This window comes from Lacerta agilis, chromosome 3 (assembly GCF_009819535.1).
Source record: "Lacerta agilis isolate rLacAgi1 chromosome 3, rLacAgi1.pri, whole genome shotgun sequence".
NCBI classification, from domain to species: domain Eukaryota; kingdom Metazoa; phylum Chordata; class Lepidosauria; order Squamata; family Lacertidae; genus Lacerta; species Lacerta agilis.
In genome coordinates, this window is record NC_046314.1 from 47,884,910 (window position 1) to 47,902,986 (window position 18,077).

Here is an 18,077-nt window from a genome sequence, read left to right on the forward strand (position 1 = left end):
GATTATGGGGACCAATCTAATATTAGTTGGCTCTACCTGTCAGTGGCTCTGGCACCACCTGCTGTTGGCCTCCCTGCCTTCTGCCCCAACATTCCCACTGCCAGAAGAAATGTGTTCAATGGGGAACATGCGCAATACTAGCTTGCTGGCAGCAGGGGGAGGGAGAGGAGAGGTTGGTGCAGTTTGGGTGCACTAGCAGAGCCAATCTGGCACTCCTGTCCATACAGCCCCATCATCTCAACCTCCCCACCACATTGACCCACCTGGTATGCAGCAGCCCCACCATTGCCATGATGTAGCATTGCAGCTTCCCACAGAAGTGGTTTTAGGGGAGCACATTCTATGCTGTAAAATGGAGTGTGAGAGGTGGGGGCATCCAATTTTAGCATCACATAGGGCGCCACTGAGAGTCTGCCACTGCTTCCCCCCCACTGTGAAAGCTGCTTTTGGCATGTGCCACGTAGTGATGTAGATCTATAGAAGCCCATCACGTCCATTTAGACCTGATGGGAAGTTGTGCCGTTTTACTGCTGTACTAACATCTCTTCGGCCAGGATTTGCACTGGTAGCTTTTGAGCTTTGCCTTTTACTTCTAGCAGAGAACCAGCCAATGATCTCAACAAATATACTTATCTTTCAGCTTTAGTGCTTCAGTTTGCGTTTATTCAGAGAACCGAAGTCAAATGAATTACAGCCTGAGCCCATAAGGCTATCATCTCATTAATGTTAATAGGAATTTAATCATACCCATACAAGAAGAAATAATGGACTTTATTGGACACAACTGATTGGCATGCTTTCAGGAACAAGCTGAAATAATTTCTCAAACATGTGTAGCTTTTTGTTTCTTTCAACAAGGATGCAAACTGGGATCAGAGTGCCTCAGGGGAAAATGAAAGTGGAGACGGAATATAATTAAATGTTGCACAGCAGGATGAAGCTCAGGGTTGCACAGCATGGAGGAGGGTCCCAACGTTGTGGCAGCAATGGTATGGTGATCACTGCCGAACATGTTTTATCTACATCCACTTTCAGGGAACGAAATACTTCTTAGTGTGTATCTGTTCTTCACCTTTTCCTTAGTAAATTCAGCTAAAAATGTTAATGCCTAATTTCCAAGTAACTATTACATAGCTTAAAAACCAAAACAAAGCAAAAATCTTGTAAATGTTTGAGTCAATTAACATAGAGGCTTAAACATTTCCATTATGTCTCTCTCTATCCTCCTCACAGAAACTATCAGCATTCTCCAGGAGGTCCAAGACAAGAAAGAGTCTTGTGGCACATTGAAGACTGGTAAATTTATTACAGCACAAACTTTGATTGACTAGAGTCTATCCTCAGTTGGCAGATACATATGGGTATAGAGCAGGGCTGGGGCACCTGTGGCCCTCCAGTTATTATCAAACTCTAACGCCCATCCTCCCTGACCAATGGCCATACTGGCTGGAGTAGATGGAAGTAGGAGTCCAGCAAGATCTGGAGGACTGCAGTTTCCCCATCCCGGTGACATCCTCATCAGATGGACATTAATTACAAAAACACACAGTACAGTGTGTGACAATTACCTTGCAAGCACAATGATTCAGAACAGCAGTAATTAATGCTCATTTAGTTACTCTACTTAGTCATTCAAGCAATCACTTCACGTACTTGTCAAAGCAAGACACACATGGCTTGTAAAGGAGCCAGGAAGGAGCCTGAGCACATCTGTAACTTCTTGTGGAGGTCCTGCCTCACAATACGAGGAAGTGACTGTACCCTAAGGATACTTCCATATGGCAGTTGACTGCCAACTTGGTACTGCTCATGCACTCAAGCTTTGCGCAGCATCCACAGAACCTCATCCTCATAACAATTCCACCCTGTATTATTTTCTCATTTAATTTGGAGTTACCATTTATGCAGAAAATCCAATAATCCATAGTAACAGTAAAAGTATATTATATTGGGTGGAATATGAGGTGGCATTTTGAAGAGGACTTCTTATGGTCACTATGAAAAAGTTGCATGCATGAACAGCACCAAGACAACAATGAACTGTCACATGCAAGTAACTTTACTGGTGGATAAAAGTAACACCATTAGTTTGTAATTTACCACTCAGCATTCCATTTGCTTCTCTTCTTGCTTTTAATGCAACAGGTCCATTGAACGTAAAAATATTGGAATGAAATTTGATACATCTGGGAAACAATTATACATTTCAAGTGTAAATCAAGTGCCACCCCTTCAGCTATCACCAAATGCAAAGTGCAATGCCAAGCAGAATAATTCGATCAAATTAACCAAAACCAATGAAGTTTGGATGTTGACGCGGATTAAGGGGAGGATTTCAACTCTCCCATCTCCTGAGCCAGCTGCCATCTGCCAGCTACATGCTTTGATCCAGCAGCAAGGCCCGAGGAAACTCCTCCCGCCTCACTGCATGCTCCTTGGGTATAGCAACCTGACATGTGCACCAAGGCCCCATTGGTCAGTGTTCACCCCAATGCACCTGACAGGCCCAAACACCACTCTGGCTCTGATATTAGTTGGATTTCCCCCCAAAATCCACTCACCCACCTGGAACAAATGCCAATTAGCCATATTCAGACAACACCCAAAAGTGTGAAGCAGGAGAAAAAGATGTGTCTCAAAAAACAAAAACAAACAAAAACCCTTCTCAGTCCCCTCAATGAGAAGAGGGGAGAGTGCAGGGTGGAACGGGCTTAAATAGCCGGATCTCCACTTCTCCCCTACAGGGAAAATCACCCCATTTGGTTGCCCACATTACCCCTGCAGCAGAGTCCATCTCTCCTCTTCTTGCAGGGATGGGGTGTGTGGCAAATGCTTCCCCCCTCACAAACACAGGGAAGGAACAGAATTCCAAGGGAGCCATGCAGCCCACTTTGAAGAATGCAACATAGAACTCTTGGTGCATGCTTAGAAAGCTATTATATGTTTCATGTTTGAAGACCAGCTCATGCCCTGCCCGGCTCATGCTCAAAAAAGGTTGTGTGGCAGCGTGCAAAATAGATTGTAATCCATCATCTAACGTGAATCCCTTTAATCACTAATTTTTATCAGCTGGAATAAGACAAAAGACTGTTTCTAAGGACAGAGACAAGTGTAACACAACTAGGGTTGCCATATTTTGAAGAACAAAAAGGACACATTTGCCAAATTCTACTTTTAACTATGGATCATTATGACGACTCTCATTTTACATATCAGTGAAAAAAGAGGATGTGTCCTGGAAAAAGGAGACATATGGCAACCCTAAACACAACATGCATTCTCACCTGACACCATTTCACCTCCGTAGCCCTGCTTGACAAGTGAGAAGACAGTCTTTTGCTGGTGTGCACAGTCAATGCATGCCTGAACTGCCTGCTGTAGCACCATCGAAGGCCGCTCAGGTCCAAAGTGGTCTGGAAGTTGCTGCACTTTCTTTCGTTCAAGGTATGGCCCCACATTTGCTTGCTTGTTGACATAAATGCAGACTGAACAAAAGGAGAAAGTTGTCACTGTAATTATTATTATTATTATTATTATTATTATTATTATTATTATTATTATTATTATTATTATTCTGTCCATCTGACTGGGTTGCCCTAGCCACTCTGGGCAGCTTCCACTAGTTGTCCCAGGAAAAAACCCCATCAGAAAATGAAACATATTTTTGGTCTAGCAGCATTGATTTGAGCAAAGGCAAGCAGCTTTTGAATTGCCATTTTATCTGTTTCTAATAATAGGACAAGATAATGGTTTGGATCCAGGGCTAGCTCGGGTTTTGAGACGCCCCCTGTCAAAGTGACCTTCTTGTGGGGGTTCCCATTGCACTTACCTTCTGGTAGTAATATTGTATATCTCTGGTAGGTGATTGCTAGCTGCCCAGCACTTTAAATTACCCACTGTACTATTGACATAGTGTAGTCCTGAGGCACTGTAGGGAATTAAAATAGCAGGTGGGTCACAGAACCAGCTTGTTGGGAGAAGGGAGAGGCTGGTTTAGAGGTTGGTCCTTCTTGGGCATGGGAGCCCCCCTCCAGCTCCTCAAGGATGCTAGGTGCTGACTATAAAGACCATGAAGCACCCTATGTGCACCTGTGGTGCTTCACTCCCAGGTTTGTATTTTAGACAGAAGTTTTATGTATTAAAAGGTACAAATTTGGAACAATCAGTACAGAATGCATTGCAAGTACCGGTAATTGTGACATTTGTTCAACCTTTTTGAAAACCAACAAACAAATGTTTTTAAGAGTTTTAATCTTCCTGCAACACTGAACTTTAATCCACAGGAGTGAATGCCAACTGTTCATTTACAGGAGAAAATAAAGTGGCAAAGACACCATTGAAGGGGAGGGCTAAGCATATTTCCTGCTGAACTGAGAATTAAGCCTACCAGTATTTGTGTGACCCTATCCTCGATAATTTCACTGATAATTTCAATATATTTAATGTTTGCTCCAAATGTCTGTGCAGAAGTTGTTTCAAGGCTAATTTTAAAGTTTACTTTCTCCAGAAAGATGAGTTTGCACAGTTCTGCATGGCAGATTTCTCTGAAATCCATAAATCCACTTTTAAAAAAACCTCTTATCTGAGAGTGAAGGAAACAGAAATTGACCTAAGCTGTGTTCTGAGAAGAGATAGCAAACCGTAAGGAATTAATTAGCAGGCTGAAGGTTCAGTGTGCACTATATTTCATCATGATATCTGCTGTTCACTGGACATATAATTCAGACTGCAGTGCTAAACCCTCTTTCCTGGGAATAAGTCCCTCTGAACCTGCTACCAAGTAGGCATAGGACTGTGTTGTAAGGCAAGCACTTGAAATGGGAAATGCAGTGGTGTACAGATAACACTATGGTTAGAGAATACTCTCATTTGCACAATACAAAACTGAATTTATTGATGAAAGGCTGTTTACTAATAAAATAAGTTTTTTTAAGTTACTTGAAAAGTCATTGTTATGTATTGAAGTTCTCACCCTAGGCCACTAGGGGTGTTGTGTAAATAGTTTCTCTCTGCCCACCGTGACTGCAGTTCTCACGCAGGTCCACAACATACAAATGAAGGATTGAGAGTGCCGCTCACAGATTGGGTAGCTAGAGAGAGTTGTTACTGTTGCATGTTATTGAGTACTATATAAGCATGCTGGCTGAGCCTTCAGTCCAGTTCTGTTCCAGCCTGAGAATAAATAGAGCTGCTTGGAGAATCACTGTGTCATCTGCTATGTCCACCCACTACTTAATAGTCATATTTCTTGTTCTGGTAGTGGTAGGCTACAACTCATTCCTTGTATATGAGAAATCTTCTTGTAAGAAAGCACAAAAGCTTTCTCCCATAAAGTGCTTTAAGGATATAGGCAATATTCAATGACGTTCTCCAGCTTGCACACAGTTAACCTCCAGTTCCTTTCCCTCCCCCTCCCAGCTTCCCTCCCCATGTGACCTCAATATCTTCTCTGGAGGATGCCCTGGACCAATGTTTTGGGGCATGCAGGGAGCAGAACGGAAAGCCCAATGGCATGAGTGCAAAACTATATTGCTTCTCACCCTATGAGTCTGTACTTTTAAGAGTTCCAGTTACAGGTGGGTAGCCGTGTTGGTCTGCCATAGTCGAAACAAAATAGGAAATTCTTTCCAGTAGCACCTTAGAGACCAACTGAGTTTGTTCTTGGTATGAGCTTTTCGTGTTCTTGGTATCTGAAGAAGTGTGCATGCACACGAAAGCTCATACCAAGAACAAACTCAGTTGGTCTCTAAGGTGCTACTGGAAAGAATTTCCTATTTACTTTTAAGAGGTTTAATTTGTGGTGTGTTGCAATTATATTATTTTATTGTAGCTTGTGATTTATTGTATTAGGTTTGTAAGCCACCTTGAGAGGACATTGTTGAATAAAGCAGCCCAAAAACCTTTTAGTTCGTTAATTAGTTAATTAAGAGGCCACTAAAATGAACTGCTCAGGAAAAAGAAAACCAACCTTTAATACTTATGTTGAAATCTATCAACATATCTTTTATCTTTTCTCCTTGTACTTAAATGTTCAATAGAGGACAATGTTGAGGCTAAAAGGACAACCCAGCTATAACATGGTTTATAAGACGATTAGGCCTCTGTAGCAAGAGAATCCCTGTTAACATTTTACATACCAGAACCTTCTTGTTTTAATGGATAGCAGAGGTTCCAGTCTTTCTGGCATGCCTGCTTATTTTATAGGATTGTGTGAGTCAGCCTAAAGTAAGACACATTATTACTGCTGGCTGCAAGCGTGCTAGAGTTGTCATCTTTCAGAACATATAGCATTACCCTGTGACAGAAATCAGATAGGTGACAAAAGAAATTATAACAGAGCGAAGGACGTGGATGATGGCTGAGCAGTGTTGGGGATAATATACAGTTAGTATCACACCATAATGAAAATCTAGTGCTTGAAGTGTTAACAGCCACTCAGGCTGAACAATAAAAAGACTCAAAGCAATCTATTCTGGGTAAATAGGACTATAATGGCAATAATAGTTAGCATTACATAGCACTTCAAGCCATCAAAAGGCCATACAAACAAACAGGAGAAACCATTACAAGCATGAACGAAGGACATGAACTGCATTACGGAGATCTGATGACAGATTTATTAATACAAAACAGCACAGATTTTTGCTTCCTACCGATGAGTGACACAGTGTTTCTTAAGGCAGAGCTAGGGTGTGCTTTGTTTATGTGTGTGCAGTTGATTTTCTATCATGTACAGACATGGTAGCTAGAAACAAAATTGAGAATATAAAGAGAATGAAGAAGAAATCTGGATAGATCTCCAGCAAACAATTGATAACTTGTCTTTGGAGTTCAAATATTTGCTTTACTTAAACAAGAATCACTGATGAACAGTACAGCTCAAAACATGTATCTGATAGTGGGTTTTTAAAGTTCAATAAAATAGTTTTGATGGAGGGGGGTATCCTTATCTTACCTAAAGCTGAGTATTTTGCATTCACTTTATCCTAATATGTACCTTTTTAGAATCAATTTCCCCCAATTTAATGCATCTTTGTATGTTCTTTTCACCAAAATACATATTTTTGTGCATGTTTTCCCCTAATATACACATTATGGTACATTATTTTGGTTGGAGCACTGCAGCACAGAATTTGCAGAGGTGCAAACTGAGAACATAGCCATCTTTTAGTTCACATATTATATTGGAAAGTGAAGTGAATTGAATTCCCCTCTATCCCTGGGATCTGGTTGAAGAGCAGGTAAGAAATTATTTAAATAAATCCATAAATCAATACAGTGGTACCTCGGGTTACATACGCTTCAGGTTACAGACTCCGCTAACCCAGAAATAACACTTCAGGTTAAGAACTTTGCTTCAGGATAGAACAGAAATTGCGCTCTGGCTGCGCAGTGGCAGCAGGAGGTCCCATTAGCTAAAGTGGTGCTTCAGGTTAAGAACAGTTTCAGGTTAAGAATGGACCTCCGGAACGAATTAAGTACGTAACCAGAGGTACCACTGTACTCCTTTTCTGATGGACTGTTTCGTTTCACATACCTGTTAGGGCTTGTGGGGCCGCTGAGTTGGGGATTGTAGCTGCATCCTGTGGGATTGAACTAATATCAGGTTCCGGGGTGCTTCTTGGTGGGGAAATTGCTAAAGGGGTCATTAGAACACGAGATTTCAGCTGGAAGACAGAACCAATTTGGGTAATGAAAACACATGCAGAATCTATTTTATTATACTACATACTGGAGCTCTTTAAACTCCCACACTACAGCAAATTACCACAGTATCACATTCATTCTTAGACACATTAATGCTTTCAAGGAATACAGGGAATGGGACTAAAATGTTAATGTATAATGCAAGTGAAGTTGCAAGAAACAAAATATTATGCAATTCACGGCATAGTTATTTACATCTTAGGAAAGGAGTATCAAAGTATTGCTTATTTTTGAAAAAATAACTTATTCAGTGCAGACGTAAAAATTTCTTACATAAAGTGCAATGCTGGAATATTAGACCACACAGACTACTTGAAAATTGCTGGTGGTTTTAGCAGACCACTTAATTATTTTTCTGCCTGTATTAGCAATTAGCTCTGCCTGTATTAGCAATTGTATTGCACCATGCTAGGTGCTGTATTATTTTCAATTGTATTTTTGCTTCTTTTATTTCTTATATTGTATTTATTGTATTACAATTTGCATTCTATAGATTTTGAAGTTTGCTACAATAAAATCCAATATAAGAAATAAAAATACTATTAAAAATCAATGTGAATATTTAATGTAGACATACCATGGACCATCTGAATGAAACTTGCATACCACAGGTGGTTTATGGACCAGAGCTTGGGAACCCTTGACATAAATTTACAATTTGACCCTTAGCTGCATAAGTGTAACTCACTTGCAGTTGTTGGTTTGTTAGTTACCCACCCTTTACCATAAGGTCCCTGAGTGGGTTACAACATTAAAACACAATATTTAAAACCGTTTACTGATTTAATCACAAAAATATATACCTGAAGTGTGAAAGCCAGCGTATTTTTAATTTTGCTTTAATAAAAATGTATCCATATTTGCACCATATTAGCCCCATGCAGAAGGGAACCCTTAGGTAATGCAGTCATTGCACAACAAGCAGAGATTTAGACCCCCATCCAGTTTTTGTCATGTGTGTGTTTTAAAAAGAAGGCCATAAGATTTGTCAGACAGAAGGGCATAAGGCTTTGTTAGTGTGAACTGATGATCCTTCACTAGACACTTAAATCATGAATTATTTTTCTAATTTGTTGCCTTTTGGACTGGCCCTTGTACTGCCAGTCTTATATGAAAAAGATAAATATTCCTTTCTGCAAAAGAAAGGCATCCTGTTTGGCTTGTCCCTTAATGAAATGGATTTGATGTGTAAGCTTCTCCGCAATATTGATGTCTGAGAGTTTGGGACCACAGTAAGTCTAATTTACAATGACTGATTGCTTAAGCAGAGGACACTTTCTCTTGCGCCAGGAGAGAACTCCTGATTTTTGCTAATTCCCTACTCCAGCTTTACCCGCATGCTACGGCCAACAGCATTCCCAGGGAGACATGGGAAATTCTGTTTCGTGAGCCCTCCTTGTTCTTAGGAACCAACCTATAATCCTACCTGTTATGTTTAGAGGCATAATAGACATATACGAGCCAGAGTATCTGTAACTATAATAGGATCATGCCAGCATTGATAGTAAAAGCGAATGCTTGTGTTATGAAATGTCAGTTATTGCCTAGTTCCCATGAGATGTTTGATCTCCCAACTATGCTGAGGGTTCAGACCTACATCACAGTGTTGATGTAGCATTCTGCACCATTTCTGAGAACGAACCTTACATTCCGGCTAGTAATTGGTTTCCCTCCATTTATTGCAGATGACAAAATAAAAGATGCTGCAGAACAAATGCACGCACAAATGTAGGTTTGCTGGGAAATTTCAGATCCATTAGCTTTTAAACGAAATGTTTGCTATTCAGCAGCTATCTGTTTTGTTTTTATATTTATTATTGATTTATTGATTGCTTTCTATACAATTATCTAGGGTGATGTACAATTTTTAAAAGGAGGAAATAGTTTAAATACAGTTTAAAATGCCACAAGCAAAACCCAGATACATTTAAAACTACAACTATACAAAATAGACACACATGGGGCAAGGACCCATTTATCTCACTGGAAAAGCCCATTGGAACCAAAATGTCTTCAATTCCTTGGTAGTGGGCACCTGTCATGTATCAAGAGCAGGCACACTAAAAGTCCTGCAGAGTAGGCATCTGAGATCTTTGGAACTTTGGAACTCTGTTATATATTGCATGAGTTTGGAGTATTAATGTATTTGGATGACTTTGTATGATTTTATTGTTTAAACTTATGCCAATAAAGACTAATAACAATAACAACTTGCAGGAGAAACTCTCCTGCAAACTGCAGCAGCCTACTAGGTGCATACGGGATAAAGTGGTCCCCAAGTAACCTGATCCTGAGTGGTACAGGGCCTTATATGTTATACCAACACCTTGAACTTGGTCTGGTAGCAGAATGGCAGCCACGGCAAATCCTGACAGTAGGGTGTTGCATGATGACGGGAGTCTGCCACCTTGAGCAACTGATTTGCCACATTCTGCACTGCCAAATGAACCCCAAACAGAGGACTTGTTCTTACCACAAATGGTAGTACTTCCTTCAAACTATCTCCCACTCTTTAGGCTATGGGAAACTATAAAGTCTCCATGTTGAAGTTACTATTATCTGTAATCTCATCCCCAGACAAATACTTTATAAAGAACGAGGTGATTGTTCAGTTGACAAAAAAATTTTTATAAGTTCATTAGCATTTTGGTGTGCATTTCTCTTAATATGCACATTTTTGTATGTAAATTTGACCAAATATAATGCCGTTTGTGTTATTTTCACTATGTATTTTCATGTACACTTTCTCTCATTCCTTGTGCTCCACCTTGGCCACTGAGATTTTCTCATGGGGCACTTTTGGTGGTCCTCCATACCTCTGAGATTTGTTTGGCTTTTATGAGAAGCCAAGTCATCGGAGGCAGGTCCTGCCCTGTGGAACTACTTGCCAACAGAAGTTCAGTGGGAGTCATTCTTGCTTTCTTCTCAATGTCTTTTCAAAACTGCATTGTTCAGACTGGCCTGTGGAAATCTTCTACCAGCCAATTTTTATTTATATGTTATTGATTGTTTTTACTGATGTTACTATAAGGTTGTGTTTTTGAGTTGAACCCAGATTTTTATACCTTATATGAAAGTGTGATGTATAAATATTTAAGTGAATAAAATAAAAACAAGATATGCATGTTAATAAACATTTTTTGGTTGGAGCACCGCCTCGCAAAATTCTGATGGATAGCTGTGTTTTGGTTCATTTATTGTTTCAGAAAGTCCAAATAGGGGAAGTTTGCCTTTAAATGCAATCTGAAAGGAATCGCTACCCCACCCTTCCACAACACAGATCCAATGTAAGGGCTCTGCCTTCTGCCTAAGGCCTCTTGGGCTCAGGAATGATTTGAGAAACCTGTGCATCTCTGCTTTCTGCGTAATACAAATATATTTCTGTAATAAAGACATGAGTATACAAAGCTGTGGAAAAACCTATCCGGTGTAAAGAGACTTTTCAAGAAGACAATCAAAAGCAATGGAGGAGAAAATTACATGTTACAAGTCCTAATTTGGATCTGACGAAGACTTCACGGAACACAATAAATCAGTAAGTGAAATGATCCCTTTGTCTGAGAAAATGGAGATCACCAGATATAAGTAATGTGCTTTTGCATGCTCCCTCCTGCCTCTCAAATAATTTTTTTTTAAATCAAGTAGGAATAACTAAACAACTATTTTTATTCTGTTATGTTTTCTCCCTCCATCAACTGACATAAAGAAGAACCTATAAGGATCCCTTTGGACGTGAAAATGTACCTGTAGGCCACTTGAGAACTTATGCTGCTGCAACTTGTTACTAGGGATTTCAGGCTCATTGTCATTTTAAGCAAGACTTTAGTCACCCCTTTGGGGGTTGGCCAGTGACAGAACCCTACCACGTCACACCACGCCAGTACAAAATAGATGGTTCTTGAGATCTGGGAGCCCACAAGTCATTAGCACCAATAGTCTCTGCAGCTACATGGGAGACGGGTGGTGCTGTGGTCTAAACCACCAAGCCTCTTGGGCTTGCCGATTACAAGGTTGGCAGTTTGAATCCAAACAACAGGGTGAGCTCCCATTGCTCTGTCCCAGCTTCTGCCAACCTAGCAGTTTGAAAGTTTATCAGTGCAAGTAGATAAATAGGTACTTAATCCTCCAGGGGCCCTTTACCTTTACCTGCAGCCACACTGTTCTTAACACTGTCCCAACTTTATGTTGCAGCAAGGTGGAAAGGCCTTTAGGCAAAATTCAACCAGCAAGCAGGTGGCTGCAGCTGGGAGGAGACAATGGGAAACTTTACTGCCATGAAATTTCTTAAGTTATCACAGGATTTCAAACGTACTGGTCCCCATCAACCAATGTTTGGGTAGTATTATCCTTATTTCCTTTTAAATTTGAAAAAATAAGGATATCCCATAATATCCTTAGGGAATCCCTTAGCCACATAGAAACCACTCATTTTGGGGTGGCCCCATACAGCCCCAAAGCACAGAGGCACTTTACTGCTACTCTAGATGGGAAGTTATTATGCTAGAACCCAAAGAGTCATTCCATGAAAATAGCTACTAAGCAAAATGATGGGAGCTTATGTGGGAGTATCAAAATGTCCCAAGTTCAATCCCTAACATCTCCAGGTAGTCAAAACAAAATAAAAAATAAAAAATCCTTCCAGTAGCACCTTAGAGACCAACTAAGTTTGTTCTTGGTATGAGCTTTCGTGTGCATGCACACTTCTTCAGATACACTGAAACGGAAGTCACCAGACCCTTATATATAGTGAGAGAGTGAGGAGGGTATATTACTCAGAAGGGTGGTGGGAATGGGTGATTGGCTGATGGGTGTGGAAAACCTGTTGATGACTGTTAACAACTGCAATTAGTCTTAAAGGAAAAAGCAAGGGGTGAGATGGCTAAAGATAGCTTTGTCATGTATAATGAGATAAGAATCCAATGTCTTTGTTCAGACCAGGTCTCTCCATGGTTTTAAGTTTGGTAATGAGTTGCAATTTAGCCTGAAACCCTACAGAACTGCTGCCATCGGTGCAGACAATACCAAGCTTGATGGATCAATGGTCAGACTCAGTAATGATTTGCTATGTTCCTAGAAACAAGGCTTCATAAATACGATGGATATTTTATGCCAGGGATGGGCAACCTGTAGCTCTCCAGATGTTGTTGGACTCCAACTCCCACCATCACCTTGACCAAAAGCCACACTGGCCTGTGGCTGATGGGAGTTGAAGTGCAACAACATTAGAGTGGGTGGGGGACTTGAGACAGGCATCGTAGCCTTATGATAAGGATCACAGGTATAATATATATAAGTGCTGTGATTTGAATCACACAAATCTGGTGGTCATAACACATGTTAATGACCTCCAATTTGTCTGGAGCACTTATCCTGCCATTTGAAACAGCTTATCCTGTTTTTGTTTTCTTTAATGCTGATAGGATTTAACTTTTGATATGTTTATATGATAAAGAGAATGACAGCACAAAAGACTACGCACAATACCCAAGGCACTTGCTCCAGTCAAGTGAAAGATGCAATGTGGCGAGGGCAAGAAAATGACACATAGCAGAAGCCGTCAAAGCCGATGCATTCCTTCAGCCTCAGTTAAGAAAAAGGTTTAGGCAAGAGGGGAGGGGAGAGAGAAAAGCCATGAAGCTAAACAAAGGCAGACATTTACAGCGGTTATCTATTAAGCTAAACAGAGGCAAACGTTTATAGTTGTCGGCTGAAGGAATCTTGATAAAAATCTTGTAACAAGGCTGGTGCCAAAATGAGTAAGTGTGGGTGCCTAATATACTGTGGCTGCTAAATAAATTTTAGCTAGTAGTAAGCAGCAGGTATAATATCAGAGGGAAGATATTGCAACAGCCACTGCTTTCTGTACTGCAGAGGGAAAGAAACTCATTTTTTAACATTTTTTTTCCTTTTTTTGTACGTATGTTCCATTTCTATTCTATCTGCATGGGCTGCCTATTTGATTATGAGACCAATTTACTGTACAGGTGTTAAACATTAATGGTATAAATGTCTTGGGGCCAGATCACCTGAGAAACTGGCCTTTTCCCACCTGCACTTTAAAAGCAGCAGCAAAGGCCCTGCTCTCTGTCCCAGGCACCTGTAAGATCAAACAGGTGGGTAGGAAAGACAGGTCCTTTCCAGCAGCGATGCCAGCATTATAGGATGCTTTGCCAGCAGAGATCCAGGACAGCTTCTTCCATCCTCTCCCCTTCTTCAGCTGTTTTCAAGCAACTAAAGAACACTGCTTTATGATCTAGGTTTTAAATTTATTCACTTGTTTATTAAATTTATACCCCAACCTCCATCCCAAAGGAGCGCAAGGCTGCTAGTGCTTTCAGATTCTTACCTATGTCTGTTTTAATTATTCTGATGGTTTTAATGCAGGGCTAGGGAACTTTCTTTTTTCAGCCTGAAGGCTACATTTCTTTGTGGGCAACTTTCTGGGGGCCAGGGCCTAATAATAATAATAATAATAATAATAATAATAATAATAATAATAGGTACGTTCTTCTCTCTATAAAATAATTTTGGTTAGTAGAAGGGGTTGGAGTGATGTTGATTTGGTGATAAATGCTGGCCATGTCTGCTGTGCTTGCTATTCTTCCCTGTAATATATACTCAGCATATACATTTGCAAAATGGTTACAAAGACACCACCATGCACAATATTTTCTCCTTCGAAGGAAATTGATCCAGCAGTATCTGATTTATCTAAATGAGCTTTCTTGGAGATCAATTTCCTGATCGATCAGTCTCCATGGAGATCAGTTACCTGGCCAACTAGAAAAATATAATTATATTTACGCATTTAGCACCACATGTAACAGAGGGGTACCAAAGTGGAATTGAAATGCTGAGTTGGGACCATGGCTCCATTCCATGAGTGGGTTAGTAATGGACATCAATAGCCTCTTTAGGCTCTGAAGTCTGTGTAGATCAATTGTTTCAATGCAACATCTTGCCTATTCATCTTCCACCAAGCAATAGGCTTTTAGGCTGCACCCTAGGTTGTCTAGATGCACACAACTAACTAGAGTAACTCAGGGACATCAGTGAGAGACCACTATAAGAAAAAATGGGGAGGGGGAACTAAAACTTCATATCTGTCTTTTATCTATCTATAACGTGCTAATTATTCCAGACATGAAGGTTTAATGATAACTGGAAAAGTCAGGTCTATACAGGGGACAATAAAGATGCCTTTGTTGGCATCTATGGATTTATTGCAAACTTCCATCAAAATAAAATTTAACCCAGATTGTAAATTCATTTTTTTGTAACATACAGACACAAATTGATCCATCTGTTCTGTAATAATCCAGCATCCAGTTGCCATAAAGAAGTTGGTCGCCTGCCATTTGAGCATGCAGGAGCTTTTAAAAATGCTCATAAAAGTCTCACGGTAGCAGGAACTCATGCTATTTGTGAACTAATTAAATCAAGAGATCTACCCGTCACAAATGTATCCTCTCTGACTCTAGCAGCAAGTGCATTCTGATTGAGAGCTGTATGCTTTAGCAGTGGGGACCATATCCAACAGAAAGGCTTCTTGCTGAAATGTTGCTTCGGTGTACAAATCTTCCAATGCTAATGAAAAGCACAAAGTCAGATGTGTTGAGCATTACAGATTGCTGTTGTCAGCCTCAGAACCTGGAGCCATTGTTTACTAGAGGATGTCTTACTTTTGGTCTCCATTCATCAAGAAACAGCATCACCCCTGAACTTGCTATTCTTACAGGTTAGATGACAGAAATGGTTGCATTAAACCAGTCCCCATAAATAATGAATGATCTTCAATTTACTGCCTCCCAGTTTTTTTGTTTTTTGCCTCACTTCTCCTATATTTGGTAGCAAATATAAGGCTTCACACATTAAGAAAAGGGCATGCATCTTTGTCAGGTTTTACTAAAACAATTATGTAAAATACCTCAAACTTTCCTTTTGCTGGAGGAGTTGAAATTTGACCTTGCAAAGATTTGTCCCAAATCCTATTGTTGTTATAGGAGCACAGAAAACCAAGTACTATTTGTAAGTAGCGATAGGCAAATCCGTAAATTTTGGTTTCTCATTTTTCCACTCTTCCATTCAATTCATCACATTTCCACATCAGCTTGCAATTTTGGTGTGAATTTCTCTTAATGCACATATTTTTGTATTATGCAATAATCACATTTTTGCAAAGCCATTTCCTTTTTTATGGTGCATTTTGTATGCTTTTGCCATTAATATGTGTATTTTGATGCACATTTTATCCTAGTATATGAACATTTGTATGCATTACTTGGTTGGAAAACTGCATTGCAAAGTGTGAATTATTAAAGGTAGTTGTGTTTTCATTATCGTATTGTTTCGGAAAGTGCAAATAAGGAAGGTTTGCCTTTAAATGGAACTGAATTGAATTTCTTCTCTATCCTTACTTGGTAAGCATTTAATAGTAGTTTGTGTTTCTTGCGCTCCATAATGCAATGGACAGCAGCAGCTTATACAGGACACATGAGTTGGATGCAAAAGTTCCCTTTCTCTCTCAGAAGGAACCCTCCTTTGATAAATGCAGATTTTTAAAACACCAAAAACCAAATGCTTATTTATAGCTTCTCTTCCATCTTTCCATCCTGTTGGGTGTTCACAGTGGCTCATAACATTGTTGAAACAACTAATCAGCTTCAATGAAAGTGCATTAAAATAGGAATCTGAAACCAACCACTGAACTCCTTTATTCCAAGCAATATCTTGTTTGCCTTCTTAAGTCCACAGCAGATTTTGTACACCAGAAAGAACCCTGAAGTAATATTTCATGCTCTATCAGTAGACTGGTTTATGCTTGTTGGATATGTAAGGAGATGCCTATGAAATAAGAATGGCTTGGGAAACAAACTGTGGGATATTATGTAAATGGTCAAATGCAATAGAATTCATTCATGAATTATAGAGCCCAGTAGTTGTTTTTAGTTTTAAAAAAAAACCCAGTGTGAATAGTGAAGCCACTTACAGAGGGTAATATTCTGCTTATCATTAATTATTTTACCTTACAAAAGTATGGTGGAGGATAGTTTTAACTTTTGTGTGTTTGATAATTCCCTCTCCTAAACACTTTGACCACAGTTCAAAAGAAATTATTGTCATAAACTAGAATCATATCTCAGCAGACAGAGCTTTCTTTGAAATTTTTCACCGTAGTCATTTTCCATTGCTGGACATGTGATCTCCTGTTTGGTTTAAAGCAGTGCTTTCGCTCTTCAGCAGTCAGAATTGCTGTAGCAAAAAGGAAAAGAAAATACCACCTGGCATTCTTGGTACCATGACTGAACAGCAAGCAACCAAGAAAGAACTAGTAGTAGCGGAAGACTAGTTTGCTACACTGCATGTCCATAGAATCTTCTGGATGTCTGTCCTGGCATGAGCCAATGAGGGTGTTAGCCTGAACAGGCTGCTAAGGATTCTGCACTGCTGTCCTTCCTGCTTCTCAACCACACAGCAGCAGCAAGAAGAAGGAGCATGAATCTCCTTCCGCCATCTTACATTGGCACATGTGTTCATGCCACATGGATAATAATATAATAATAATTTATTATTTATACCCCGCCCATCTGGCCGGGTCTCCCCAGCCACTCTGGGCGGCCTCCAACAAATACCAAAATACAATACAGAGTCACAAATTAAAAACTTCCCTAAACAGGGCTGCCTTCAGGTATTTTCTAAATGACAGGTAGTTGTTTATCTCTCTAACTCCTGATGGGAGGGTGTTCCACAGGGCGGGCGCCACTACCGAAAAGGCCCTCTGTCTGGTTCCCTGTAGCTTTGCTTCTCGCGGTGAGGGAACCGCCAGAAGGCCCTTGGTGCTGGATCTCAGTGTCCGGGCTGAATGATGGGGGTGGAGACGCTCCTTCAGGTATACAGGACCGAGACCGGATATATTCCAAATATCAAGGAGAGGCTAACATGTGGCCTTCAGGATTTTATTGGACTGCAGCTCCTAGCATTCCTGCCAATTGGTCAAGCTGGCTAGAGGCTGGTGGAAGATGGAGACCGGCAATATCCTAAAGGCCACAGACTAGCTACCCCTGTCCAGAACAAAGAGGCAAACATCATAGCTACTTAATGAGCTGGTAGGATGGCATACCTTGTATCCAGGTTTCCTCCCTCGCTTCTTTGGAATCTTCACAACAGGCAGAGAACCAGCTGGTGCAGAATAGAGGTTATGAACAGCCATTTTCATAGGCGTCGAATGGAGCGGGGGTCTTCCTCTTTTTCGACCTGGTATTCTGGGAGACTGCATGTCCACAGTATCCAGTCTTGGAGGCAGTGATGACAAATGATTCATAAGTAAAGGAGCTGTAATTTAAAAAAAAAAAGTTATATTGTTGAAAAGG

The 18,077-nt window shown here is 40.3% G+C and overlaps 1 protein-coding gene across 3 annotated transcripts in view; it reads right to left on the reverse strand.

The window, feature by feature from the left end:
* Positions 1-18,077, reverse strand: part of SCML4 (Scm polycomb group protein like 4) — a 68,339-nt gene that overhangs the window by 19,544 nt on the left and 30,718 nt on the right. For all 3 annotated transcript variants that reach the window (XM_033143542.1, XM_033143543.1, XM_033143545.1), the window contains 3 exons: positions 17,828-18,039; positions 7,538-7,667; positions 3,285-3,485 (listed from right to left, as the gene is read on the reverse strand). In XM_033143542.1, the coding sequence (XP_032999433.1) occupies positions 3,285-3,485; positions 7,538-7,667; positions 17,828-18,039 (543 nt within the window). The remainder of the gene's footprint in view (positions 1-3,284; positions 3,486-7,537; positions 7,668-17,827; positions 18,040-18,077) is intronic.